The following is a 27,269-nucleotide window of genomic DNA, read 5'->3' as shown; positions in this document are numbered from 1 at the left end:
CTCACAATAGGAGTCTTGCTTGTATAGCTTTATATAGGAGCTTTTAAAAAGGTCCTTCAACATGAGAGGCAATGACACACATGAAAAAAAAAACAGCATTTTGTGAAAGTGTTATTTAATATACAAATCATTTGTTATTTTTACATGTGGGATAAAGGTAGAGCTGCATTTCTACCTTATATGTACACTTATACGCTTACCTTCAAAGGTGAAGTTCATGTTTCCCAAGACCACAGGGTCACAGAGACTCTACAGGGATCTGGATTACAGCTGTCTGACTGGCACTTCAGTACCAGAAATCTTTTAAAGAGGAACTGAGTGAGTATGAAGCCAAGACAAGTGAACCTTGAGCACTGTTCACCTTGACCAGAAACAGCCGACTCTCAGACATCCTTTTTAAAGAAACCGAAAAACACTCCTCAGCACATCCTTAAGAAACTGAGTGTGAGTTTTAAACATTAACATTGCATGTTTTGTGGATGTGGATCTGTAGTGTTCTTGTGGTTAAAACAGACCTGGCTGGTTGGGCCTTTCAAATGCAGTTACTGTGCAAGGGTCAAACAGCCACTCCTCTTCATCAGGTTGGACTCATCACTGCCCCACTCAGCTACAACTCTCAACACTTTATCCTTGACCATATCCTCTCTAAGTGTACTACCAATTCAGGCAGAGAGAAACATGCCCCTCAGTGCTTCCTCAGACCTCTTCAAAGTCAAGAAGCATACTGCCCTCTAGTGGCGGTGATCGTCACTGCTCTGCTTCTCACCTGCTCCTCCACGGCTGCTCTTCAGGGACTGCAGCAAAGTCTTTATCCTCTCACTTGCTGGTTCACGTTTTTTCTTCCTGCGACCTTTCACCCCTGCGGACTCAGCAACTGAAGGCAAGAGGAGGGCAGCGAGACCCCATGGTGGGATCTGGTCAGCCGACGGGGTAGCACTTCTTTTAAGCACTTCTCCCTGCTGGAGCAGCCAGGCGCTCTCTCGACAGAGTGCCACAAACCGTTCTAGCTGTGTAGCGTTAACGTTTTTGCTAACGTTTAGACTGGTCTCAAATGGGTTCTGGATGTACAGAGCAGCCGCCTCGGGTTTGTTCTGCTCTCTTCCCTGCGAAAAAAAAGGAACACAGGGAATGTTTTCAGATACATGCTCACTCAAGCAAAGCTACTACACACAGTAGCTCTTAGTTAAAACTGTATGCATGCCAAAAACCAGTCACAATCACATGCAATCAAACATTCACTGGTAGGAAAATGAGGGGAAAAAAAAAAAAAAAAAACATATGCACAGGACACTTATGTACACATGAGTCTTAGATGAATGTATCCAAATACTCAATTAGCTCCATATTTTCCAGTTAAAAGAAAAACAAAAAAAATAAAAATAAATTGATTACATCATTCCTTCCCAACCAAAATGTAATCTGCTACAGTTATGACTTACTTTCTATTCTTAGTTTACATGCTTTTAACATTAATGGTGGTCATGAAAATCTTCAATAAAAATCACTTATTGATTAGTATAGTACTGGATAGCACAGCATCTTTTCAAATTGACTTCACCTGTCATCTTAATACACGTTACTGCGAACATGCATTAATAAGCTCCTTCTGGTGTAGATTCATTGCGACTTGCATGCTAATAACACCATCCAAACCACCGGGACATTTAAGCTGTACAGAAAATACTGCAAATCTTTCTCAGATGGTAAATCATACACTGGGAAGAAAACACATTCCTTGGCTCTTAAATCTGTATGACAGTTACTTTCCTTTTGTCTTTTTGCAATGGTTTTGTTGCTTTTAATTATTTTATTGCCTTTTTGTTATTTAAACTAGCCTCTGTGCTTTTATTGTGTTTTATGGTTTCTGCCATTTTTGACTTTGGGAAACTTGCAGCAGAGACAGTGGGGTATTTATTGTGGGGAATTAGAGGTCCAATAACAACCCAATGTTTTCATAGTAAAAGTAAATATCTGATCCTGTTTCCTGGTAGCAGATTGGGAACAGAGGAACTTTCTCTTCTTTCCAAGGAAGATCTAGCTGTCCTGGGGTAAAGCCCAGTCACTTTAGCTTGTTTGTTTAACTGCAGTAAGGCCCTCTGAATCAAGTTCTAGTCCCTAGGGATTAAACACGACTCCCGTTTGTGTTTTTCTGCAATTTCCCTCTGGCATTAATAAAGGATGCTGATTCTGATTCTTATTAGTCTGCACTGATAGGATATATACAAATAGAGTGACAGTGCGAGGAGGACGATGACAGCCACGAGAGGCCCGAAATCGGGAAGCAAGTGCCGAACTCTGCCACCTGGGGCCTGCACCCTGCTCTGCAGTAAGGTTTGTAAGTTTGTTTTTGGTTTGGTTTCATTGTTGTGTTTGTTTTCCTTAAGCCTGGGATAGCGCATGACGTGCTATACCTATATATAATTGAAAGGTTTTTATACCAGTTTCCCTAGAATCTTTACATTATGTGAAGGTTCCTGAAACTTTGAAAAGATTCTTCACACTTATACATCTCACTGAAAGTTATTGATGGCTTCTTAAATAGCACTGGTATCACCCAAAGAATCATTTTTGGCTTTATGGCCAGTAGTTAATCATCTGTATTTATTGTCTCTACTGTCAATAAATGCTGTGCTGTGTTAATTGCAGCATTACATTTTGGAGGAACTATATTTCACTCCTCACTCAACACGTCTGTTAAGATGGAAAGAAAAAGTTGCCTCTTATGTTGACTTATGGTGACCGCAGAGGTTTGAGGTCCTCTGTATTAAAAGGCCCTGTAAATTTGCACATATTTGTACATATCTAACAGTGCAGAAGCTGACTGTTCTTCCTCTCAGTGAGGAGATGTGATGGACAAAATGATAAAAACATGATAAATGACTTCAGGATAGATGATTGCTTCCGCAGAAGAGGTACAGCCAGAGGCCAAGGCTGACATTTACAGCAGCAGTCCGTCAATACATCAGCACTGCCATGGCAAAGTGAGTGCTGAACCTTGAAGTAAGTGTAGTGTCTATGTGTAGAAAGGGACAGAGGGCTAAGTAAAATGTACCTTTATGCTACATTTTAATATATTTATCCTCTAAGCATTCACATATCCATTGTGTGCTATGTGCACGCATGCAAACAGATTTCACATGTGTTTGTAAATGGGTGGTTTCCCTCTATAGCGCATTAGGTAAAGGAATACATGCAGTAAATCCCCACAGTTGACTCTTATCTGATGGGCTTTTGACCACACACAGTGGAAGTAATGAATCTTTTTAGTAAGAAAAAAAAGTTGTAGCTCTTCCAAATAAGTTGTGATTAGAAATTTTCTGGTAAAGACTGAAAGAGGAAACAGACCTGGGTTTTCACACGCTTAACAGGTGGCCACAAGACAACAAGTGAGTCTTTCTGAATACATATGCACTTCCCACAGTCAATGGGAATCTGAAATCATGATGCATTTTCCTTCCATACCGTGACACATCACTGATAGGTGGGGTTGGTGGGAAGGGTAAATGAAATGGTATTGGTTACTATTGGAGTCAGTTCTTTCTTACCTAAATGAATACAAGGACACCAAGGATTGTATACCTTCCATCACTCTTTAATTTTTTCTTCGATCATTTCATTTTTTTTATTTACTTTTTCAGCCATATGAGAACAAGTGATATGGAATATCACCCACTGAAGCACAGCAGGCAGAAGACTGTGGGTCTGTGTGTGTAACTCACCTTCCTGATGTTGATGGAGCTTCTGTTGAAGGCAAAACTGCCATAAAATTCAAAAAACTCTTGCAGCAGCTTCTCTGTGAAGAGGGAAAAAAAGTTACATTAGGCAGATTTTAACATTAGAGTACTGTCCACAAACAGCCAAGTTACCAAGTACAAAAAAGCATGCACTGCTTTGTTTCATTAATCTAGAAAATTAATTACACTTTCCTATAAATTTACAGTAGTGAAAGTGATGAGGAAAATCCAAAAATAAGGGAGTGAAAACTATGCTAAATACTTCTAATGAACAAAACTGACATAGCTTAGAATATTCCAGTGACAAATGTCAATGCAAAATGGTAAGTGTTAGTGATTTTTCAAAGGGGAACATCAGCACATTCTGCCAAATCACAAAAATTTAATTTGTAAATAATTAACAAGCTGGTTTGTCAGAACACTAGCATGGAGAGAAAGCTATATTAATTGTCTGTTCTGCTGCTTCAGAATCTAAATATTGAAAAAAAATTACATTTTAGTTGTTGATGCTTCTACATATTGTATTTTCCAATAAATATATGTTTTCTGCTGTATTTTCCTGAAGCTGAAGGGGAAGCCAGGGTATTGTCTTATGAAATATTGCAAATGTTGTGCTTCCATGGAAAGTTCTGTCAGACTTTTTTTTTGTGAAAATGCCATTTTTCAGGAGACATTTCTAAGGAAAGGTAAAGTCAAAGAGAAATTGAAGAAAGTGAAGAAAAAATATATTTTTCAAAACTGGAGCTAAAAACATTATGCAAAGATATAGAGGAAATGGAACTTCAAACAATTGCGCAAGACCTAGCAGACCACCAAAACTGTCACCATCAGATAAACAGGTCTTAAAGCTTTCATCTTTGAGAGCTCAAAGCTCAACTCTTGCTTCAGATCTTAGAAACTCAAAGTGTTTCTACCATCCTTCCACTGTGAGAACACAACAAAGGGTTTATTATACACTAAAAAAATGACATTGTATTTAGTCATTGAGACTCTTATGCAATTTTCTGATTAGTTTGTTTTTTTCCTGAAGCTTAAAAATCAAAAACTTGAACTTTTTGACGAGAAATTAAATAAACAAAAGGTGATCTCAGACTTTTGCACAGTATGTATATGGCTACTTTTTTTTGTTTTAAGATGAACCTTCAAGACCTTATTTCTTTTCAAACCATAACTGCTCTTTTCAGCCATATTTGTTCTGTTTCTTTTACTACCTTTTCAACTGTGACCCTAGGTTGGATGTCACTTTGTAAAAACTTTTGTTGCTGATTTTATTGATGCTCAGGTGTCAAATTAACTGTTCCCACCTTAGTTTATAAATCTGTTTGCTGCAAAGCTGAAACACTGGATTTTTCTCTCATGACAAGGTCATTTTCACTGCTGAGTCTGACATCTGATAGAAAATCTGTAACAGTCTGATGACTGTACGATGACTGTACCTACCTAGTGTATCTGTGTTTCCCTGTAGTTTAATCTTGCTTAGGTCACTGACAATTGTGCAATCATTTTCCTCAATGACACACTTATCTGATGGGCCTAAGGAAGAAACACACACACACACACACACACACACACACACACACACACACACACACAGCAGTATATGTATTATGTGGCCTTGTGATGACAGGTTCTACATCACAACTGGCTTCAATACCCTTGACTTAGGTTGACTCCAATAACTCTGTGTCTGTGTGAGAGAAAGAGAAAGAGTGAGCATGAGAACGTGAGAGAGTGAGAGATGCCAGGACTCCTTTATTGTCCTAGAGCTATGCTGGATTGTACATGAAAGAGGATTGTCTGATGCAAGCTTTGATCTGTGAGCCAAGGTACTCGCTACAGAGAAGAAAAAAAGCCCAACAGATATAAATGTCCCACCACTGCAACTCATGGGGAACAAGCAAAGGAGAGGGAGCAGCAGAGAGAGATAACCTCCAAGGAAAAACAAGTACAGTCAAAAAGAAAATGCACTGGAGCCACAGCAAACCGAAGAACATCAGAAACTTTAGGTGGAGGTCTGAAAGTCACTACTGTGTGTAAAGAAAGGGTGAATACCTGCTAGGTCTCTGAGCTGGTCCAGAGTGGGCAGCACTGCAGGTGTCCTCTGCTGGAGGAAGAACAGCACCAGCACTGTGAGGGAGAAGTTGGTGATCCAGGCTCCAGGAATGCCACTTGTGATGCCGTGCACACGAGCCCAGCAGCGCACTGTAAACACCAGATACCGCACACGCGCATCCAACGATCCATACACATACAGCAGCTCTGTGCTTTTCATTGCCACTCTGTGGACACACATTGAATCATGAATAATATACAAAGCAGTGCTTCGTCTTTAAAACAAACAAATAAAAAAAATAATATTTGAATCAAACACTCTTAGTTGATCTTGGCTTCTTTTTTTTAAACAATTAAATGGCAAGGACTAGCGTACAACTTGCATATTAGTCTAACACTATATAACTTATTGTTGCTGTTGAAACAAACCCTTGTATCAATAAAACAGCTACTTTTTGGGAGAATTAAAACTTGAATTTTCAATATAAGTTAACGTTAAAGAGATCTTCAAAATAATTTTTCAAAAATATTGATCTATTTATAATGACATTTTCATACAATGTCAAGGGCAGTTGGTATTTTCAAATTATGTCAAAATGGTTTTGCTCTTAAACAATAGTTTGTTTCACAGAACTTGCCCTAATCTATTTAATAATATTATGTTTAGTGAATAATTTATGTTTAGTGAATAACTCATTAATAATTACTGAACAATAGACCTATAATTTAAGGGGTTAAAATGTACATCTGTGTTTTCTGCAAACATTCAAACATGCCAACCAATGTTTAAAAATGCAGTTATTCAGGTTTCTGAAAGTGAGTCATAAAACATCAGGAGAAAACTGATCAACTGTCTAAATGTCTACAAAGTATTATAAATACACAAACCAGAAATTGAAAAACATTCTAGTCTAGCACAAAGGATCATTTATGACAACGAAATGTCATCCATTATAAAATCACCGTCAACTACTCAGGAACGTGCATCAGGCAGGGAATAATGTTTCCCTTTAATTCAGCACAAAATATATGCAGTGAATCAAAATCCACTAAATGAGACTAACGAATTCCACAAATCATCCACAAGAGGGCATTAATAAGCCACTAATCAAAAGGGGTCACATGTTGAAGTGATTTTATGCTTATACCTGCATTTTCTAGTCAACTGAACATCAACCAGTCAGTAATAGAATCTGGGCACAAAGTGTTTTTCAAAAGAATATATATAATAATTAGAAAAAGAAAAAAAAAGGGGCCAAAACACATGACAGCATATTTTCAGACAAAATAAGCATCGCAGGGAAAATCCAGAGAAGTTAGAAGTTAAAGCTCACTGGCAGACATTACAGAGTGGTTTTAAAAAAATATGAAAATAAACAGATTATGATGTCAACTCATTATAAATAAAGCTAATGTCAAGAGGGTCTGATCTAATGTAATTACTATCTGTAAGAAGTACAAAACTTTCAAAAGAGACTAAAGCTCCTCTGAAAACAAAGGAATTTCCAATAACTTATTACTAATACATGTTCGCAGGCTGAATAATTTTCTCTGCCATGAAAAAACCCGTGAAGTTCTAAAGAACCTGGGATTAAAGTACAGTCTCTCTCATATTAGGGTTTCTACTATAGCCCATCTAGTTAGCCTGCTGCCATCTATAGTTTTGCTGAGTGTTGGGAATGTCCCAGCAGTTTCTCAGTCCACTGAAATGCACTGGCAGTGTGTACACAGGTCAGCAGCTGTACATACACTGTACTCTCACAAATCTAAAAGACAGTGCTTTAACGTGGAAGTGAAATTTGCTACATAAAACTCGTCTCTAACGGTTTGCTCTATTGTATTAGTATGCTGTTCTTAAGAAGTTTTGCTCTCCCCCTTCTACTGTCAATCTTTCAAAATATTTCTTGAGAAGGAGAGTAAATTTTCACTCTCTGGCTCTTTCAGTCTCTCTACTTCATTTTGTGCCAGACTGCAGTTTCAGTGTTGCTCACACAATTGCATTCTCTTTCTCTCTCGCCTTTATGTTCCTGTTGGTTACTTTCCAGATGCAAGCAATAAGCATTAGTAACATTACTGTCAGAAATCCAGAGCAGCGGACTACATTTCTGTGCGGAATGATTATATGGAGATTTACCTGCACATTTCATTTGCATACTGTATTAACATAATGATATTAATATGAACCATGATTTGAAGGAGAGCTATAATTTTTGTAGGACAGAGACATCAGAGACCAAATTAAAAGAAAAAAGTACAAGGCAAATAAATGACACAAAAACAAAGTAGTAAACGTAATAAATCAATATGAATTATCAATGTAAAAAAATTAAACCACTTCATATATCGCTTTGCTCTCCGATTCTGTCGTAGCAGGGTAAATACGGCCTCATTCTGTAGATAAAGCAGACCCCCATGTTAAATATGAGGCTGCTGCAAACAATATCATGATCCCAAACTGCTAATGTTAAATCAGCAAGTCTATCTGATGTCTAAGCATGATTTAGACAGTTAATGACTGTATTACTCTTTCTGGCGATCATTTATGAATGGGTTGAATTAGCTTACTATCAGGCTGAATAATGTTAGGTTAAAGTGCTGTTTTTTTTCTCTCTTTTGTTAAGTGGCCCCAGTTTTGTATAATACACACCTGAATTACCAGACATGAAAACTCAAGCAATGAAAAAGGTGACAAGCTTAAAAACCTTACACAAGCTTAGAAATTGCCAATGGGTTATTTAGATCACAGAGTTCAGCAACTATACAAGTACAAGTTATGTCCAAAAAAAACACCAAACATACTGTTTTCTAGGTATTTTGACTTTGGTCTTACCATACCAATAATCTCTCTCTCACACATACACTCCATTCCTCAGACTAAAAATGTATTACATCTACACGATTTTATGTGAAGATGTTTAAAAATGGAGACTTTCACTGAAAGGGAGCAAGACTGCACACATGAGTGCGTTCAGTAAAGGGCAGAAATATACTTCACAATTTTTTACCATGGATCAGGGTTACTATTATGGCAAACTCCTCATAATAATGATTAAATCATGAAATCTGAGAGAGTTACACGATCACTTTACCTGTTATTTGCTGTGAGGTCACACTGAAAGCCTGATGGCTGGTGTGAGAATCTAACTAGCGGGACTCGTGCATTGAGGATTTTCTGGACACCCACACAGCCTGGACTGAACTGATCCACACACTCGCCGATAACAGACAGGATACTCTGAGTGACGTTACGTTCAGAAGCCCCTCTCTTCACCTGGTACTCTAGAGAAAGCCCTGAGCCCTGACATTCACACAGAAGATTTACAGTCATTACACAGGGAACATTCTATTACACAAAACACTGCACTGGAGTGAAAAACCAAAACTGAAAAGCAAAACATCATACAGTGTTTAACTCAACAGCTCAAAGGAACTAGAGCAGGGTTTCCATGCTTTTAAACAGGGATATATATTGATTTGCTATATTATTTGCTAAATGTGGCTCTGCTGTTGATTCTCTCTTGAACTTGAGGCACCTTGTAAAAGATCCACTACAGATCTTTCAGTCTGTACTTTCCTGCCAGCTGTTTTCTCTGCCACTTCAACAGCACATCAACATATTTTGATTAAATGATTCATCAAATCCTGGTATCATGTTTGCAGGCCCAATAAAATGTCTGTTACTGTTGTCAGTTTATTCATTTTTGACTTCTTCACATACTGTACACTAGTCTTCAGCTAAAACCAGCCAAAAATACTAAAAACACTAGTAATTTAACTTATTTTTCAAAGGCAGTCACAGCCCAGTGACAGTCTATGGCCCAATGATTTGGAATCTCTGATATAAAGCATGGCAGGGGCTTCTCTTGAACCATGGTTGGAAACTACTGATCCAGAGCCACTGGACACTTCACAGCAAGATATAAACTATGGCTGGGTGACAAAATGACAGTTTTCTCTGAGCTCCACTCATCATTGAAAATGATATACTATATAACAACACCCAGAGTCCCTTTATGTTATCAGACACCTCTATGTACTGACCTTTCTCTGATTCTGCACACTGACCCCATCCAGATCCAAGAACATGTCCAGGTCACAGCCCAGTTTTCCAAAGCTGTTCACAGTGGACCCAAAAGGCCTAATGATGCTCTCTGGGAAATAGGCAGCAGCAATGTCTCTGAGCAGGGAACACACTAAGAACCGCAGACTGATGTTTTCCTCTGTGAGCTGATAGGCCTCTGTCAGGCACTGCATCTGCTGATCTATCTGGGAACACAAAGAGTGACGGGAAATGACACAAATTCAAAAGAGACACATTTCAATAGTAAAAAAAAAAAATCTGATTGCAGATAAGTGTATAAATCAATTCTAATATGTTAGTCCTGTGTAACAAATAGTAAAAAACTACAGATGAATCTGTAAAAAAAAAAATACTGTAGACAATTCTAGAAGAAAAAGTGTACAGAATTTAATTACAATAAAATTAATATCCAGAACTAATATGCATCATATATAAAGTCTAATCCAGCCAAACATAAAAAACCAAAAACAAATAAATACATACTGTTGTAAATACAAGAGAATACCATTTAAGAATTGTTGAACTACAAACCGGATTCCAAAAAAGTTGGGACACTAAACAAATTGTGAATAAAAACTGAATGCAATGATGTGGAGATGGCAAACGTCAATATTTTATTCGTAATAGAACATAGATGAAAGATCAAAAGTTTAATCTGAGTAAATGTAACATTTTAAAGGAAAAATATGTTGAATCAAAATTTCACAGTGTCAACAAATCCCAAAAAAGTTGGGACAAGTAGCAATAAGTGGCTAGAAAAAGGAAATTGAGCATATAACGAACAGCTGGAAGACCAATTAACACTAATTAGCTCAATTGACAAAATGACTGGGTATAAAAAGAGCTTCTCAGAGTGTCAGTGCCTCTCAGAAGCCAAGATGGTAAGAGGATCACCAATTCCACCATTGTTGCGCAGAAAGATAGTGCAGCAATACCAGAATGGTGTTACCCAGCGTAAAATAGCAAAGACTTTTAAGTTATCCTCATCAACCGTGCATAACATCATCAAAAGATTCAGAGAATCTGGAACAATCGCTGTGCGTAAGGGTCAAGGCCGTAAAACTCTACTGGATGCTCGTGATCTCCGGGCCCTTAAACGTCACTGCACCTCAAACAGGAATGCCACTGTCAAGGAAATAACAGAATGGGCTCAGGAATACTTCCAGAAAGCATTGTCAGTGAACACAATCCACCGTGCCATCCGCCATTGCCAGCTGAAACTCTACAGTGCAAAGAGGAAGCCATTTCTAAGCAAGCTCCACAAGCTCAGACGTTTGCACTGGGCCAGGGGTCATTTAAAATGGAGTGTGGCAGAATGGAAGACTGTTCTGTGGTCAGATGAGTCACAATTTGAAGTTCTTTATGGAACACTGGGACACCATGTCATCTGGACCAGAGAGGACAAGGATAACCCAAGTTGTTATCAACGCTCCGTTCAGAATCCTGCATCACTGATGGTATATGGTTGCATGAGTGCTTGTGGCATGGGCAGCTTGCATGTCTGGAAAGGCACCATTAATGCAGAGAACTATGTTCAAGTTCTAGAACAACATATGCTCCCTCTAGACGTCATCTCTTTCAGGGAACACCCTGCATTTTTCAACAAGATAATGCCAGACCACATTCTGCAGCAATCACAACATCATGGCTACGTAGGAGAAGGATCCGGGTACTGAAATGGCCAGCCTGCAGTCCAGATGTTTCACCTATAGAGAACATTTGGCGTATCATAAAGAGGAAGGTGCGACAAAGAAGGCCCAAGACGATTGAACAGTTAGAGGCCTGTATTAGACTTGAATGGGAGAGCATTCCTATTTCTAAACTTGAGAAACTGGTCTCCTCTGTCCCCAGATGTCTGTTGAGTGTTGTAAGAAGAAGGGGGGATGCCACACAGTGGTGAAAATGGCCTTGTCCCAACTTTTTTGGGATTTGTTGACGCCATGAAATTTTGAAACAACATATTTTTCCCTTAAATTGATACATTCTCTCAGTTTAAACTTTTGATCTGTGATTTGTGTATTATTCTGAATAAAATATTGACATTTGCCATCTCTACATCATTGCATTCAGTTTTTATTCACAATTTGTTTAGTGTCCCAACTTTTTTGGAATCCGGTTTGTATTTAAAAAGCATCTAAAATGTATTTTGACTAAAATTTTGTAGTATTTAAATTCACACTGTACAAGTTATTATTGTACATAAGATAACAAAAACTGCTACTATGACAAGTGATAATATTCCAAAGTTTTTCAGGCTACTGCAAAAGATCATTAAAGAAACTGAAATTCTCTTAAATGTCTGTTCATAAATTCAGGCCAACTACTGCATTTAAAAGAGCCACAAAGTTAACAGCTGTTAACTTTCGGTCTTCGGTCACAGTTTTGACAAAGGTAAACTATTCTCAAATTCACTTTCCAGGTTGTCAATGGTAACTTACACTCTCCTGTTCGGACAGCTGCTGGATAAGCTCATTAATGGAAATTGGCAACTGCTCGTGACACTTCACCGTGGTTGGTCCAATTGACCCAGTCCATTTTAGTGAGAGCAGACGAGATTTGAAAGGCACAGAAGCTTCATGCTGGACACTCGGTATGGTACAACTTCCCTTTAGCGCTGCGATGCTCTCTTTGCTGGAGAACTCAACCACAGCATACATACCCTAAGGAACGATGGACACAGATTAGGCTTCAAAGATATTACATCTTCATTAAAGTGGGACATTTCATGCCTAAATCATTTATTAATGCAAAACTTGGCCTACACAAAACACATACTATATAATGAAGGCTTATGCGTCAGAACTGCAAAACCAGCATGCCAATCATTTTAACTGAGGCGTGAAACATGTTTGCAGTGAAATATTCCAAAAGCCAGTCAGCTTAGCTTAGACAGCAAAACACAACATCTACTGCCTTATCTTTACTTACATAGGTCTGGTAGAAGAAATAGTTCCTTATGTCCCCATGTTTAGATAAGTAATCTAAAATCTTTCTCTCGTTGATCTTGGGAGGGCAGCTGATCAGGACAGACCTCTCAGCTCGTTCACGTCTTTCATCTTGGATCGAGGAAAAGGACTCAACACTTGTTGGAGCTAAATATCATTAAAAATTATTTTGAATGAGCATACATGAAACATAATGGGTGAGCAGTAGACATAATGACTTATGCATTCAATGTACTATTTCAAGACTATATAGGAGGTGGGGAGTCATTTGAGATACAGCCAATTTCTTGCTGCTGTTTAAGAAAACCCTTCCAGTTTCCATACGATTTACCATAAATGTGGCATAAATCGTCAAAGCTGTATGAACAGGGGCTCTACCACTGAGACACCATAGTGAAATGGTCAATTCAATTAGGGGTATCTATACATTACATATTCTCTAGTAGTAAGCAATACAAAGTGCACACTTAGGATCACATGCATTAAATTCCTCATTGTGTAGCACCTAAAACCCAGAGCACGCTGACTATATAAACAAGAATAAACATTGGGGAAGTTATTCGCCTTGTGCTGATAATTGAGGCTATTATACACCACAGTAACTAAGCACCAATAATATGCAAAGTGCCTCTTCAGGGCTGTAATTACATACTACACAGATTGACTTGGTGCAGAAAAAAAGATTATAAAAAATTACAAATTAGAAAAACAGCAACCTGAGCAACTGAGCTGTAAAGAACACAAAATGGACAGCATGTGCCAAGATGCCCAGTTGACAACTGGCAATGGTTTCCATGAAATGCAGCAAATCGGAGACAATAGGAAGAGACCAAGGGGCCTTTCAGTGACAGAATTTTAAAACTTCATTACAGTGTTTAGAACATTCACTGTTCCCATTTTGACACTGATACACTCTCCGAAAAAAATGAAAAGGTGTGCAGTAGACACTGCAAAAGATGCTTCTTCAAGGGTTTCTTTAGCAAAGGAACGTTCTATTCTACATAGGACAATTTGCATGCTTAAATGATTCTTTGCGTTGTGAAATCAGTTCTTCAGACTGATGGAAATGTGTTTTATACGGTTCTACACAAAACCTTTTTTTTTTTTTTAATGGTTCTATATAACACCAAAAAGCGTTCCTCTAAAGCCATGTGTCCAAACACATGGCCCGGGGCCAGATTAGGCCCCTAACATAATCCTATCTGGCCCGCGAATTTATTTTCCTTTTCTGTTAACATTAGCCCGTTTCACAACGTGCTGGACTACAACCCCCAGCATGCACTGCACCACAACGTGCGTAACGTTATATAGGCTATTGTAATGTTCATAATGTTAAGCACTGTAGCCTATTTATTTATTTTATTTTATTTTTATATATATATTAAGTACTCATTATGTTATATTTCAAGGTTCACTACAACTGCTTTTACTTCGACGTTCGTGTTTTGGCTCAGGTTATAGCAAAAATGTCCAAACACACGTTCTCTGGTCCGCAGACTCGTATTTTTTTTTATATGGCCCTTTGAGTGGTTGAATGACATATCTGCTCTAAAGCTTGGTACATCCTAAAAATAAAAGAAACCTATCTGCTGTTGCACAGAACTAGTTAGGTTATATAATCACAACACATGCCCTTTACGATACTAACGAACTATCTTTTAAAGCGCGTAGGTGACATGATTGGCAGTCCCTTCTTTATCAAAGTAAAGAGACAAGCCGATGAACAAAGTCCATGCTGAGTGTGAGAGTGAAATATTAAGACAGACGGAGTTTCATTTCTCTGTAGAGTTATCTCACACAGCTCAGAGATCCGGCTGATACCATGAAACTCGTGAGACCAGTAATGTCGCTCAAGCCGCTTTAACGTACCAGCATGAAGCGTCTTATTGATTGCCTGGGCCTTAGTTGCAAAGGTGGTCCTAGCGAGCCTCCGCTGTGCTTGTAAATCCGAGTTTGGACACCATTTAAGCAGCCTGTCCGCTCCCCTCATAGGTAACCTACACACGCTGAAGCAGCTCGCCATTGCTGCACTCAAAAGGACGCATGTGCACTTCTCATACTACGGGAGCTGCGAAGGGACTACAAATGCCGTTTGTCGTTTCAGAGTAGAAGTTGAGAAACAAACACACACACACATTTGGCGTTTTAACAGACAATATAACACATTTATCCATTTGACCCATCTGTAGTGTTTTACAGTCACACGTATCTCATTAGGAACGAATATTCACAAAGTGAAATATTTATACACTGACTCGCTTTATTTTACATTTTCCCCTAAACCTCCTTGAGTGTCAAACAACGTAAATGCGGCTAAAACTGTTGACGTGCAGAAACCGAGTCACAAAACAGATAAACTTTATCCTTTGATTTTTTTTCCACAGAAGCAAACCAAGGAAGTGGCGAGGTAGCTCCATTACAGAACCGAATAGGGTGAAAAGAAAAACGAAATCGCAGTTGACGCAGACGTGACTAACGGCCGGGAGGCGGAGCGAGTGAAAAAACAGCCCTGCAGCGACTCAGAGGACACGTTCACAGCCCTACAGCGGCTCACAATACGCATTCACAGCCATACAGCGGCTCACAGGACACGTTCACAGCCCTACAGCGGCTCACAATACGCATTCACAGCCATACAGCGGCTCACAGGACACGTCCACAGCCATACAGCGGCTCACAGGACGCATTCACAGCCATACAGCGGCTCACAGGACACGTCCACAGCCATACAGCGGCTCACAATACGCATTCACAGCCCTGCAGCGGCTCACAGGACGCATTCACAGCCCTGCAGCGGCTCACAGGACGCATTTACAGCCATACAGCGGCTCACAGGACACGTTCACAGCCCTGCTGCGGCTCACAGGACACGTTCACAGCCCTGCAGCGGCTCAGACGGAGGTTCACTACTTCAACTGGTCTACAGTTCTATGAAGGTGTGTAGAAACTTTTTAATTTAATTTAATCAGTGACTGCCTGGGCTCGCCATACAGTGTTGAAGCTTAGCTTCTTCAAGTAGTCCGTTCCACCTTAAATAATGCGGTTGCATCCCTGGTTCGAGAGGGACCAGAGTGTGCTACGTTTACTTCAGACTGCTATACAAATATTATATAACCCTAAAACAGGATTGCAGTAATTATAGAAGGTGAAATTAGTATCTTATTACACATGTATTATACATCACCACAGAAGTTCTAACTACTTTACTGTACTGTAGAAATGTTCATGTATTGGGGTTCTTTACCAGACAGCTCTTAAGCAGCATTTCTGTCAGCTTCAAATCGTCTTTTGTTCACTGTTGGCCGCCGTTGCTGTAGATGATTTGAATATGAGGGACTGCTGTTTGTGAGGCTTCCCTTCCTCTTGAAAATCTCCCCTCATTTGTACAGCAAACAGCAAACTGGCTCAGCAGCTTCGACAGCAGCAGCCGTGTTGTACCTGCCTTAATCCCTCTGAGCTCGCTTTTGATGTAGAAGTTTAAAAGTTTTTTGAAGTGTACACTTGCCACCCATGTGGGTCTAACCAAAGCGCTCTGTTCCAGACTTCAGAGTAGATACATAATCCAAAATGGATTTCAAGAATGACAATGTTGGGATAGAACTTCTTCTGGCTCACATGAACATTGGAGATATCATCCAAGCAGTGGAGCACCTGCACCTGTACTCAGAGAGAGAAGACGAGGAATCAGGTGTGCTGTTCGAGGAGTGTCTGTCACAGGACGAAATGGATGAAAATGAGGAGACTTTAGGTGGATTGGTTTCACACGTGCAGAATAGGGGAAAGGTCCAGTACGGGACCGTGTCTGATTTGCTGGCCTTTGTGAACATGGTGTCCAATACATCGCCCTCAACACTGACAGAGCTACAGGAAGAGATTGGAGTTCTCCTGAACAAGGTGAGATACTTTTTTAAATAAATAAATAAATAAACAAAATGTACCTTCTTAATTAATCTATAGTGATTTGTTGGCATATTGTATTTGTAAAGTCTTGACTGACTGGGCTTGCCAGACAGTGATTAAGCTGTAGCTACAGACACACACACACACACACACATGTATGTATGTGTGTATATATATATATATATATATATATATATATATGTATATGTATATGTACATGTATATGTATATGTCTGTGTGTGTGTGTAGTATGTCTACTGTGAAATATCTATAGTAATCATAGAAGTCACTTCAAGAGCATGTATCCTTTATTCAGTGCATGAGCTGTATGTTTTATGGTTGTTCATGAATACTTTACATCAGTTCTTTGTCTGTAATGATACATTGTGTCTGTGTGTAGCCACAGGAGTGTGACTGTGGCTGTGCATGTTTCATTAGCGTCATTTGATTTGTCTCATGGTCTCTATCTCGTGCGCTTCCCATTGTGCTTGTGCAGAGTGACATGGTCATTAAGGACGGGCGATATCGCATAGACGTGGACGTGCTTTTGTTTCCATGGAGGCTAACATACAAGGCGCCAGGCTCAGGCCACATTCCTAAAGGTTCTTTTGGTAAAGTTCACCTGGCACAGGACACCGAAACACGCAAGCGGATGGCGTGCAAGCGGGTGAGTCCAAGAATGCAGGAATGTCAGCCAAAGTTCTCAAACTTCCCACTCATTTGGTTTGTGAATTCCAGTCAAGGACACGACTCCCTTTCCCATCAGTGTGTTACAGTACATCCTGTTAGGCTACAGGCAGTTTTAAACAGTTGTTACATATTAACAAGAGCAGTACAAAGACTCAGAAAGGGTGCATGAACCTTTTGCCTGCTGGTGCTATTTATAGACGCCTACAGAAAGTTTTCACATAGTTATTATGAGAGGATAATGAAAAAAGGCACTGCTGTCTATAATAATAAGAAAAGTATTCTTTATAAGTTTTATTCTTAATGCAACTTTTGTAAAAATGTGTTTAGGATGCATTGTAATCAAATGAATCTAATGTGCTGCTAGATTCTAACTTGGCTTCAAACTATACAGGGTGGGCCATTTATATGGATCCACCCAAATAAAATGGGAATGGTCGGTGATATTAACTTCCTGCTTGTGGCACATTAGTATATGGGAGGGGGAAAACTTTTCAAGATGGGTGGTGGTGGCCATTTCGAAGATTTTGGATCCAACTTTAGTTTTTTCAATGGGAAGAGGGTCGTGTGACACATCAGACTTATTGAGAATTTCACAATTTACAAGTTTCTGACCACTTATAAAATGTGTTCAAAGTGCTGCCCATTGTGTTTATTGTCAATGCAACCCTCTTCTCCCACTCTTCACACACTGATAGCAATGCCGCAGAAGAAATGCTAGTACAGGCTTCCAGTATCCGTAGTTTCAGGTTCAAGGTCGGGAGACCTTGGGGGCCATTCAACTGGCCCACGACGACCAATCCACTTGGAAGCTGGCACGTTCCCTGAGTTTTTCCAGCAAGATGGTGCACCACCACATTATGGGTGTCAGGTCCAAGCATTCCTAGATGAACAGTTTCCTGGAAAGTGGATTGGTCGCCGTGGGCCAGTTGAATGGCCCCCAATGTCTCCCGATCTGACCCCCTTAGACTTTTATCAATGGGGTCATCTGAAGGCAATTGTCTGTGCCTTGAAGATACGAGATGTGCAGCACCTGAAACTATGGATACTGGAATACTAGCCTGTGCTAGCATTTCTTCTGCGGTGTTGCTATCAGTGTGTGAAGAGTGGGAGAAGAGGGTTGCATTGACAATCCAACACAATGGGCAGCACTTTGAACACATTTTATAAGTGGTCAGAAACGTGTAAATAACTCATGAAAGAATACGTTATAATAAGGTACGTTAAAACCAAGCATACCACTGTTTTTCTTGTGAAATTCTCAATAAGTTTGATGTGTCACACGACCCTCTTCCCATTGAAAAAACTAAAGTTGGATCCAAAATGGCCAACTTCAAAATGACCGCCATGGTCACTACCCATCTTGAAAAGTTTTCCCCCTCCCATATACTAATGTGCCACAAGCAGGAAGTTAATATCACCAACCATTCCCATTTTATTTGGGTGTATCCATATAAATGGCCCACCCTGTAGTTTAATGCACAATCAAAGAGAATTAAAATAAAGAAGTCCAAGTGACATGTTTCGTCACAAACTTGTGCAGCTTTATCATGTGTCTCCTCATGTACTAATCACAAGGGCCAGAAAAGGAACAGAAAAGGAACAGAAAAAGAAAAACTGATCTGCTGTTGCTCTAGCTGTTGCTGCAATGAGAGAATATTCTCAAAAGAGGAAGAGCATGTGCTAGGAAAGAACCTGATTTCCCTAAAACGCTCTTTGGAGGTCTAGCCCTTTTACAGGCAGCCAAGAAAGGAAATGTGACAGGAACTCCCCTTGTTCAATCACATAAAGTGCAGAGGTCATCCAGGGACAATGCTATGCTATGCTGTTAATGCACACAGACAAGCCAAATTCTAAAGCTTTCTCTGTGTAAAAAGTTTACTGAGACCATTAAAAACAGCATGATTCATGCGTAGAATAGTGCTTGAAATGCATAGACATAACCAATGAAATGCAGCTCACTCAAAAGCTCAAAGGTTATAGCACACTCATAGGGCTTCAGATGAAATGTCATCTAAGTGTTTACTGTCAAATAGGTAATACTGGAACTGCTGGTACAACTTCACATTTACTTTGGGAGTGCCCCACTATCAGTTGTCTCTTGTAAAAACGATGCATACCTGCTGACTAATGCTATCTGCATTTCTCACAGTTTCCCCTGTAATTTTCCTCCCTGGTCTGCTTTATGGTCTGGTTTCCTAGACATGTACTGGACCTTTTTTCAGCCTAAACTACAGTGCCAATTGTAAATCTCTAGTAGAGATTCTTTTAAAGCATAATATTAATCTAGGTTTGGGAAACTGGTGTTATGACTTTTTACGATCTCTCATGTGTAGCAGTAAGGATAAAAGTAATTTATGCATGCCATACTTGTCTGATCATAAGAGCAAACCAGCTCAGTTGACATGTATGCGGAAAGTATGTTGGTCCTGTGGAGCAGGAAATGGTTCAGGAAAGAATCAAATATACATAACTTTCCCCAGATTTACATAATTTTTTACTCCAAATGTAGGTGATCAGTCAAGGAGGTTGGTATTTTTGGCATTAGGGCTGTAAAGCTAATTTAACTAACATGTAATAGTAAAAACAGACAAAAGCCTGTAACATGGTTTAAAACCGAAGATGCAGGTATCTTGAAGCCTGAGTTTTTATATACGTTTGTTGATTTTTATAAATAACCTAAATAAACCTCATAAGCAAATCTAATTTAGATGCTGATCCATTCTAAGAGGTTTGAGGGAAGTGTGTGATTTTGTAGGCATGCAGTATGCACAGTGCTAATTGTTGTACATAAGTTTCCATTACTTGCCTTGGCTGTTTTCCTACATTTAGTGTCAAGAGAAATCAGATTTTTCCTTTAAGATCTTAACTTAAACATCTCCCAACCTCTTCAACTTTCTGCAGATCCCCCTGGAGCACTTCAAACCTGCGGATGTGGAGATCCAGGCACGGTTTCGTCATGAAAACATCGCAGAGCTGTATGGGGCTTTGCTCTGGGAGCAGAGTGTGCACCTCTTCATGGAGGCAGGAGAAGGAGGCTCAGTTTTGGAGAAGCTGGAGAGCTGCGGCCCCATGAGAGAGTTTGAGATCATCTGGGTGACCCAGCAGGTTCTGCGTGGACTGGAATACCTGCACTCACACAACATCATACACCATGACATTAAACGTGAGTCCAAGAGTTGTGCCGCTTCTGAAAATGTATTACATTACTGTATTACATGTTTATTATGGACAGTTTTGGTGGTAGGTTTATGTTCAATATTAGACCAAAGGAATTGTATTTAGGCTTTGCACTACACAAAATCTCTGCACATGCAGCAGATATACTGTGGTGGCAATTGTAGCTGTGGATTTCTGTTGGTCCAAGTCTGACCAACAAACCATTTCATTTATTCAGCACCTGCGGGTAAAATGTTCTTATATGCGCTGAGGACTGTTTGTACTTGACAAACCACAGACGGTTTCAAGCCAGGATACAAACACAGAAATGTTGGTCTTCAGGTAAATCAGATTACACCTCTGTCTGGTAAAGGGCAGTCAACCGTTTCAGAGGAACTGAAATCTAGGCCATTTGGAGGAAGTGCTGCCATTTGTTTTTTTTTTTTTGGTCACAGGCTGGTTGAAGTGTTTTGTCTTTTGAAAAGTCCGGAAACACAGCTGAACTCAACTCATAGTGAAGTTGAGGGCAGCTGTGCTCAACAGTATTCCTTTTCCACTTAGTCAGCCTAAGGGCCAATCAGAACTAAAACTGACGACCTTTTAGATGTCTGGAAATTCCAGCCAGAGACATATAAACAGAGAGAGACCAGTGATCTAACACAGCGTTCTGCCCTGTGGTGTAAACCATTGGGCTTTTGGTTGATGATTTTGGTTTTGAAAATGAACATGTTATTAAGTGTCAGTGAAATAACAGGGCAGAGGAAATTATGGCTTTGTGGCCCTCTGTCCATCCACCAGCTTCTGACTCATGTCCTTATTTTAGCCTGAAAACAAGAAGAGACCTTTGCAGGTATGCAGCTTGTTGCATTGCTATGTTTCTGCATCGAGAGTCTCTGATAGAGCATCTAAAAATGTTTTTGAGGATCATATTTTACGTGCTTTGACAGCTAAAGTCATCTTCCTTATCCTCTCTTTCTTTCTCTCTCTCTCTGTAGCCAGTAACATTGTGCTGATGTCTGCTAAAGCTGTGCTGGTGGACTTTGGTTTAACAGTACAGATGACCGAGGATGTGTACATTCCTAGAGACCTCAGAGGAACTGAGGTGAGTGCATGTTATGAAACTCACATAAAATGAAAACATTACCAAGTTTTCACATAGCAATAAAAAGGGTATATAAAATATGTTATATTAAGGCAACAGCAGCACTGAAGAGCAGAATCTTTGGTGCTCTTTTTGTTTGTAGTTCGGTTGGTTTTCTCAATGTGAAGTCACTGAAATAAGATCCAAGAAGCTGAACCTATTCAACCTTCTACGATATCTGAGTCACTATATCTTTTTCAAATCCATGTCTGGGGTAAATATCTTCGGATGCAGTAGGAATGCATCCCTTGTGCATCAACTCACTGCTTACAGGTCATTGCTATTACATATGCGCAAGACATCAACAATGTAATGTAATAAATTGTGTTGTAATAACTGAGTTGGCAGCAGAAAGACAACTGATGAAAGGAAGCTTAGAGTTTCAAGCACTATAAAGCAGTAGGTCCATAATGCATAGAGACCCCTCCACTTTGTGTGCCTCCTTTAATTTAGATTGAACCACTCACTGGGAAAATCCCTGAAGTGTGTACACACACACACACACACATACACAGTTTCTAGTTTAGCCCTGGCTGGAAAGTCCAGCTAGCAGATGTTTTTTTCAAATTCTGTTGACAATCCCTTTAAAAGTCCCCATGATAAAGAATTGCTCTTATTTACAGTACAGTCTGTTCCACAATGCTAGATGTTAAAGTGCTTAATTTATTTTCCTCATGACTGTGATATTTTTAATGATTTTGGGCTGACAGTGAGTTTACAATACTGGAGGAGACTCATTGCTGCCCCACAGATCATGTTTTCCATCTGGGAAATAATAAATTGCACTATGTTATGCTATACTCTGTTGAAGACAAGGAAGTAATCAGCAAGCAAAATGTCCCCAAAAATATTTTCTTATGCAAGTAGATTCTAGGTACAGTTTAAACAAATAATAAAGGTACTGAAAAGATCTCTGGAGTGATACAATATAATAGGGTGGGGAACTCCAGTCCTGGAAGTGTTTAGTGATTTTCCTGCTCAGTCACTCCTGATGAAGCTCATCAGTTAACTACCAGGTTTAGTTCATGTACTAGAAGCGAAAATATCCAAACCTGTGGCACTCTGGCCCTCGGGGAACCAAAGAAGCACCAATAAACAGAGATGGCTCTTTAAAGAAACATTTTTGTACAAGACAGCTATGAGTGTAAAGAAGTTTTATGTTTATATCATGTACAGGGTTTTATATTAGGTTCATTCTGCTAATCAGGTTTGTGTCTTCATGCATATTTAAAAATAATCCCTATGGGGTTTTCTGTCTTTGTCCAGATGTACATGAGCCCAGAGCTGGTCTTATGTAGAGGCCACAACACAAAGACAGACATCTACAGCCTGGGCACCACCATTATTCACATGCAGACTGGGAGCCCCCCCTGGGTTAGGAGATACCCCCGCTCAGCATACCCTTCTTACCTCTACATTGTGAGTATACTTCAGGATTTATATCAGGAGCTTTAATGCTCAATGTGATGTGTTTCTTTCAAGGAATAAATAATTTCTTTAATATAGCACATTGATAAATACATTAACCCAATAAATGTATGCATAAATAGTCAATAGTCTTGGCTGCACGTCTGGCTGTGTACGAGTTTCAGGCTGTGACTATTTGGATCAAGTTCCGTATTGTGGTCAAACGTCACTTTAAACACCTCCTACGTATTAGAACCACATAACACAAACTGAGAGTGCTACATTGGTGGAGGTTATCACTTCACCATGTTCTCCTAGAGCTTCAAATACCATCCCGTGTCTTCATTGTTTTCATGTTCCCCTTTGAGATAAGACAGTATCAGAGGGTCATTGTGTTTATGCACTGTGACAGCTAGTTCTCTTTTCCATGATCTAGACTGGCCCCTTTCCATTTGCAGCTTCCGGTTTTATTGTGAAATGCATCCTCAAAAGGCTTAGCTCTTTCTGTTCTCCTTTATGTTGTCTGTTAGTATATATGAAGGTAGGCATGTTGCGCTATGTTTTAATTAATAAGAATAAATCCTCTGTAAAAAAAAAGAAGAGGAAACAGATATTTCTTGCCTTTAGAATAGATCAACATAAAGGGGGCTTAGCTTGTTGGCCCAAACTTTCATTACTCTGTTCATACATGTTCCTCTTTTGTGTGCAGACATCAGTAATGTGTACTTTAATTGGTTTATTTTACACAATGAAACTACAACACTGCTGAATTTATTACTGTCATTTTGCTATATCATTCAAATTTTATAACATAATTACAGAGTTATGTAATAACACCTATGCTTGAGTTAGGTTCAAGTCTGCATGTCTATTTTCCATTTGTTTTTTCCACAAAACAAGACTGTATACTATATACCAAAAATAACTTTGCATCTAAATCAAATCATAATGAAATAGCTTCTCTTCTGTGTATAAACACAAATGTGCTATTGATTGAAAGTAAAATTCTGCCCTTTTAACAGAATTTCTCTGCATGTTTCAATAACCTACAAGTGAGAAATAATTAATATAAAAATAAAACACTGAAAAAGTGAACATCATGCTTATCGCCAGCAATAACCGAGACCTCTGAGGACTTATAATGTTAACATTCTATTCTCCTTATCTCCTTTTCCAGATCCATAAGCAGGCTCCTCCTCTGGAGGATATATCTGAGGACTGCAGCCCTGCCATGCGAGGCCTCCTAGAGCGGGCACTGGAGAGAGTCCCATTGCGGAGGAGCTCCGCCGCAGAGCTCCTGCACGAAGAGGCCCTCCACCCATCTCGAGAAGACCAGCCACGCTGCTGGAGCCTGGACTCTGCACTTGGAGAGGGCACACATCCGCTGCTGCGCCAGCAGAGTCAAATGACAGATAGTACACAAGGTAACGCATGCACACCCTCACTGACACATCCTGTCAGTCTACTCATTTGCATGCCTTAACCTTCTCATTTCTTATTTTAGATTCCTCTTCACTGTACACAGAAGATTCAGGCCCCTGTAGAAGAAAAGGCTCCCTCTACATAGACCTTGGAGCTCTAGCTGGCTACTACAACTTTGTGAGGGGGCCACCAACTACAGAATATGGCTAAAAGATTTTTTAAGGAAGCTTGTTTTCTTGAGAATATACATGTTTCTTGGACTTGAGGTGTCAAAGGCCTGAAGGCGTGCACATATGGATCCTGTGTATAGTAGCAAACTATGAACCTCTGTTCTTTGTTGCACGGTCACTGGCAACTCAGTCTTAGAGGAAGTGCCATTGACAGCTTAATGAGCTTAATTTAGATTGCAGCAGGATGGAGACGTCATGCCAAAAGTAGGTGCTCGCATTACCCATTCCTGACAGTCTGGCTTAGCAACCACAAGAGATGTCTTGAGCTGTCTCAGGCAGACACCATTAATGAGTAGTAGTATTAACTGTGGATTGCATTGGCTGCAAGGCAGGTTATCACAAGTTTTGCAGTTTGAGGACTGTAGTTAATCTCATCTGAAGTCTTAAAAATATTGCCAACTATAACTGTATCACTGTGCGATATTACTGTAAAGAGATTAAAAGGATGCATTGGACAGATATGATGCTGAGCCACATCCTGCGCCTCCCACTTCACTATCAGCTCACATTATGGGGAAAACGCCTTATGTGTCACCTTCCATCTCTCCATAAATGTTCTGTACAACTCTGTAGTGGTGATATATTCAGAGTTTACTAATGTTCTTTGTAACTATGAGGGTGGACCTCCTGGAGAGGAAATGTAAGAGAAAATTATTTGTAAAACATTTATTTTGGTTCTTCACAGTGTTATTGTACAATAACAATATTAGACAAGCTTAAAACACAAAACAATGTAGTGAAAAGCACATTAATGAACTGTATACGACTTGCATATCTTAAATCTGGGTTTGTAAGGTAATGAGGTGTCAATGTTGTCTTTGTGGTGTGATTTGCAGGATCAAATCCTGTTTGAGAGCCTGTGTGCTCAAGCATTTAATTTCCACTCGTCATACAGAATGTAATCATTATGATGTATGGTAATAAAGTCTACTAGCATTATCTGTTGTATGATTTAAGTTGATTGATGAAACAATGATAGTTGCTGGATTGATATATGGTTATGTGTCTGGGTTGCATATATTGGATTTTGAGTACTACTGTCATTTTCAGAAGTTTCTAGAAAATGCTAAATGTCATTCCTATGGAACGTGGTGTTGTTTAGTAGTTGCAGTGCAAAATATCATCTTGTATCATTTACAGATGGAGTATGAATCATGTACAAAATAATGGCTCTGTCATCTGAGGAAAAGAAAGGTGCAAAGCCTCATTTAATAATATTCTTAAATGTTGCATATGGTGTACTGGCTGTGAAATGAAAGATGTTTATAAATGGTTACTTTCATTTTTCATTATTTGATGTGAAGCGTTATGTAGTATTTTCATACTGTAAGATCTGTGTTTAATGGGATTCAGTAAATAAATTGTGTTAGTAAATTGTGTTGCTATGTGGTTTATTTTTTATTATATTATACTGTTTTAATAGCACCAAATCTCTGTCTCTTTTATAAGTATATCTAACGGAACCTAAAGAAATCAGTTTCAACCCGTTTCAAATGACAACAGTAATGATTTGATTGCAAAATATTGCATTAGGCCGGTGAAACTGTATGAAAACGTTATTCACTATATGTTTGAGTTTTACATCTGTTGTGTGTATTTTAAGTCTTTTGTAATTAATGTTTAAGTATTCATGGCTATACAGCCTACTTGAAATCTTACCCATCCCGTACTCATTAAGGAGCGCATCTCAGTCGCTGCTTCTGTAATTATTTTCATCCTTTGGGTCCCAAATGAATCTGACCTCTGTGTAGAATGATGGGACATCAGGAGAAGGTCACTCTATCTATGTTGATTAGGTTCTTTTTGATCCAATGCTAAGTAACACCAAGGCTAATATCAAGACCTATACCTTTTGAAGAAGTACATTCTATACTATTTCTTCAGTGTACAAAAATAATTCTATTTGTATTAGTAATAACGTCAAATGGCCTGCCATTACATAGTGTTCACTGAGCCTTTTGTGGCTGTCCGTGCCAGTGAGAGAGAAGCAGAGGGTGAGGGCGGAAGGAAAAGTAGTTCCTATACTATCCATTCATTTTTTTTCTTTTTCATGAGAGAGTTAGGCTGTGTTCTGCAATGAACTGAAAAGTCTTGGATGTATCATCTGCAAAGTGTCACACCTGACGCTTGCAGATGACCAAAATTTTGTAGCCACTCACCATTCACTGCTAGGAAGAAGTGACATAAAACAGCATTACTGTATTAACATGGTAATAAAAAGTGACACCTTGTTTTTTGCATACATAATTAAATCTGTCAATTGTTTCCACACAATTAAATTATTACATCAGTACAACTACTGCTGAAAGTAATCTGAAATTATGTGTTTGGATAAATGAAATTGATTTTCACAGGGCACGGTGTGAAGAAAACCATTTCACACAGACAGTCCAGAGTAGAAAGCTAACCAGAGAGCACTGTACAAGGCAACCTACACTTACATTTAGCTTTAGCACACACTCTCATGCAGAGCAACTTACAAAAGCACTTTGTTTTGGAAGTTAACCATTG

General features: G+C 39.3%; 2 protein-coding genes across 2 annotated transcripts; one reads left to right on the top strand and one right to left on the bottom strand.

The window, feature by feature from the left end:
* Positions 1-98: 98 nt before the first annotated feature.
* Positions 99-14,872, bottom strand: LOC108435260 (mitochondrial poly(A) polymerase). Its single transcript, XM_017710981.2, has 9 exons — positions 14,682-14,872; positions 12,796-12,959; positions 12,306-12,527; positions 9,828-10,052; positions 8,876-9,084; positions 5,787-6,013; positions 5,175-5,267; positions 3,720-3,793; positions 99-1,103 (listed from the first exon to the last, which is right to left on the bottom strand). Exons 1-9 carry the CDS (start codon positions 14,833-14,835, stop codon positions 732-734), a joined length of 1,740 nt encoding a protein of 579 aa, XP_017566470.1. The 5' UTR covers positions 14,836-14,872; the 3' UTR covers positions 99-731.
* Positions 14,873-15,308: 436 nt separating this feature from the next.
* Positions 15,309-26,132, top strand: map3k8 (mitogen-activated protein kinase kinase kinase 8). The gene is made up of 8 exons (XM_017710984.2): positions 15,309-15,748; positions 16,354-16,706; positions 17,209-17,379; positions 20,304-20,565; positions 21,554-21,660; positions 22,966-23,118; positions 24,284-24,530; positions 24,611-26,132. Exons 2-8 carry the CDS (start codon positions 16,380-16,382, stop codon positions 24,736-24,738), a joined length of 1,395 nt encoding a protein of 464 aa, XP_017566473.1. The 5' UTR covers positions 15,309-15,748; positions 16,354-16,379; the 3' UTR covers positions 24,739-26,132.
* The last annotated feature ends 1,137 nt before the right edge of the window (positions 26,133-27,269 follow it).

Source organism: Pygocentrus nattereri, chromosome 13 (assembly GCF_015220715.1).
Source record: "Pygocentrus nattereri isolate fPygNat1 chromosome 13, fPygNat1.pri, whole genome shotgun sequence".
In the NCBI taxonomy this organism is placed as follows: domain Eukaryota; kingdom Metazoa; phylum Chordata; class Actinopteri; order Characiformes; family Serrasalmidae; genus Pygocentrus; species Pygocentrus nattereri.
The sequence above is the reverse complement of the archived record's forward strand: the minus strand, read 5'-3'. Positions and strand labels throughout refer to the sequence as shown.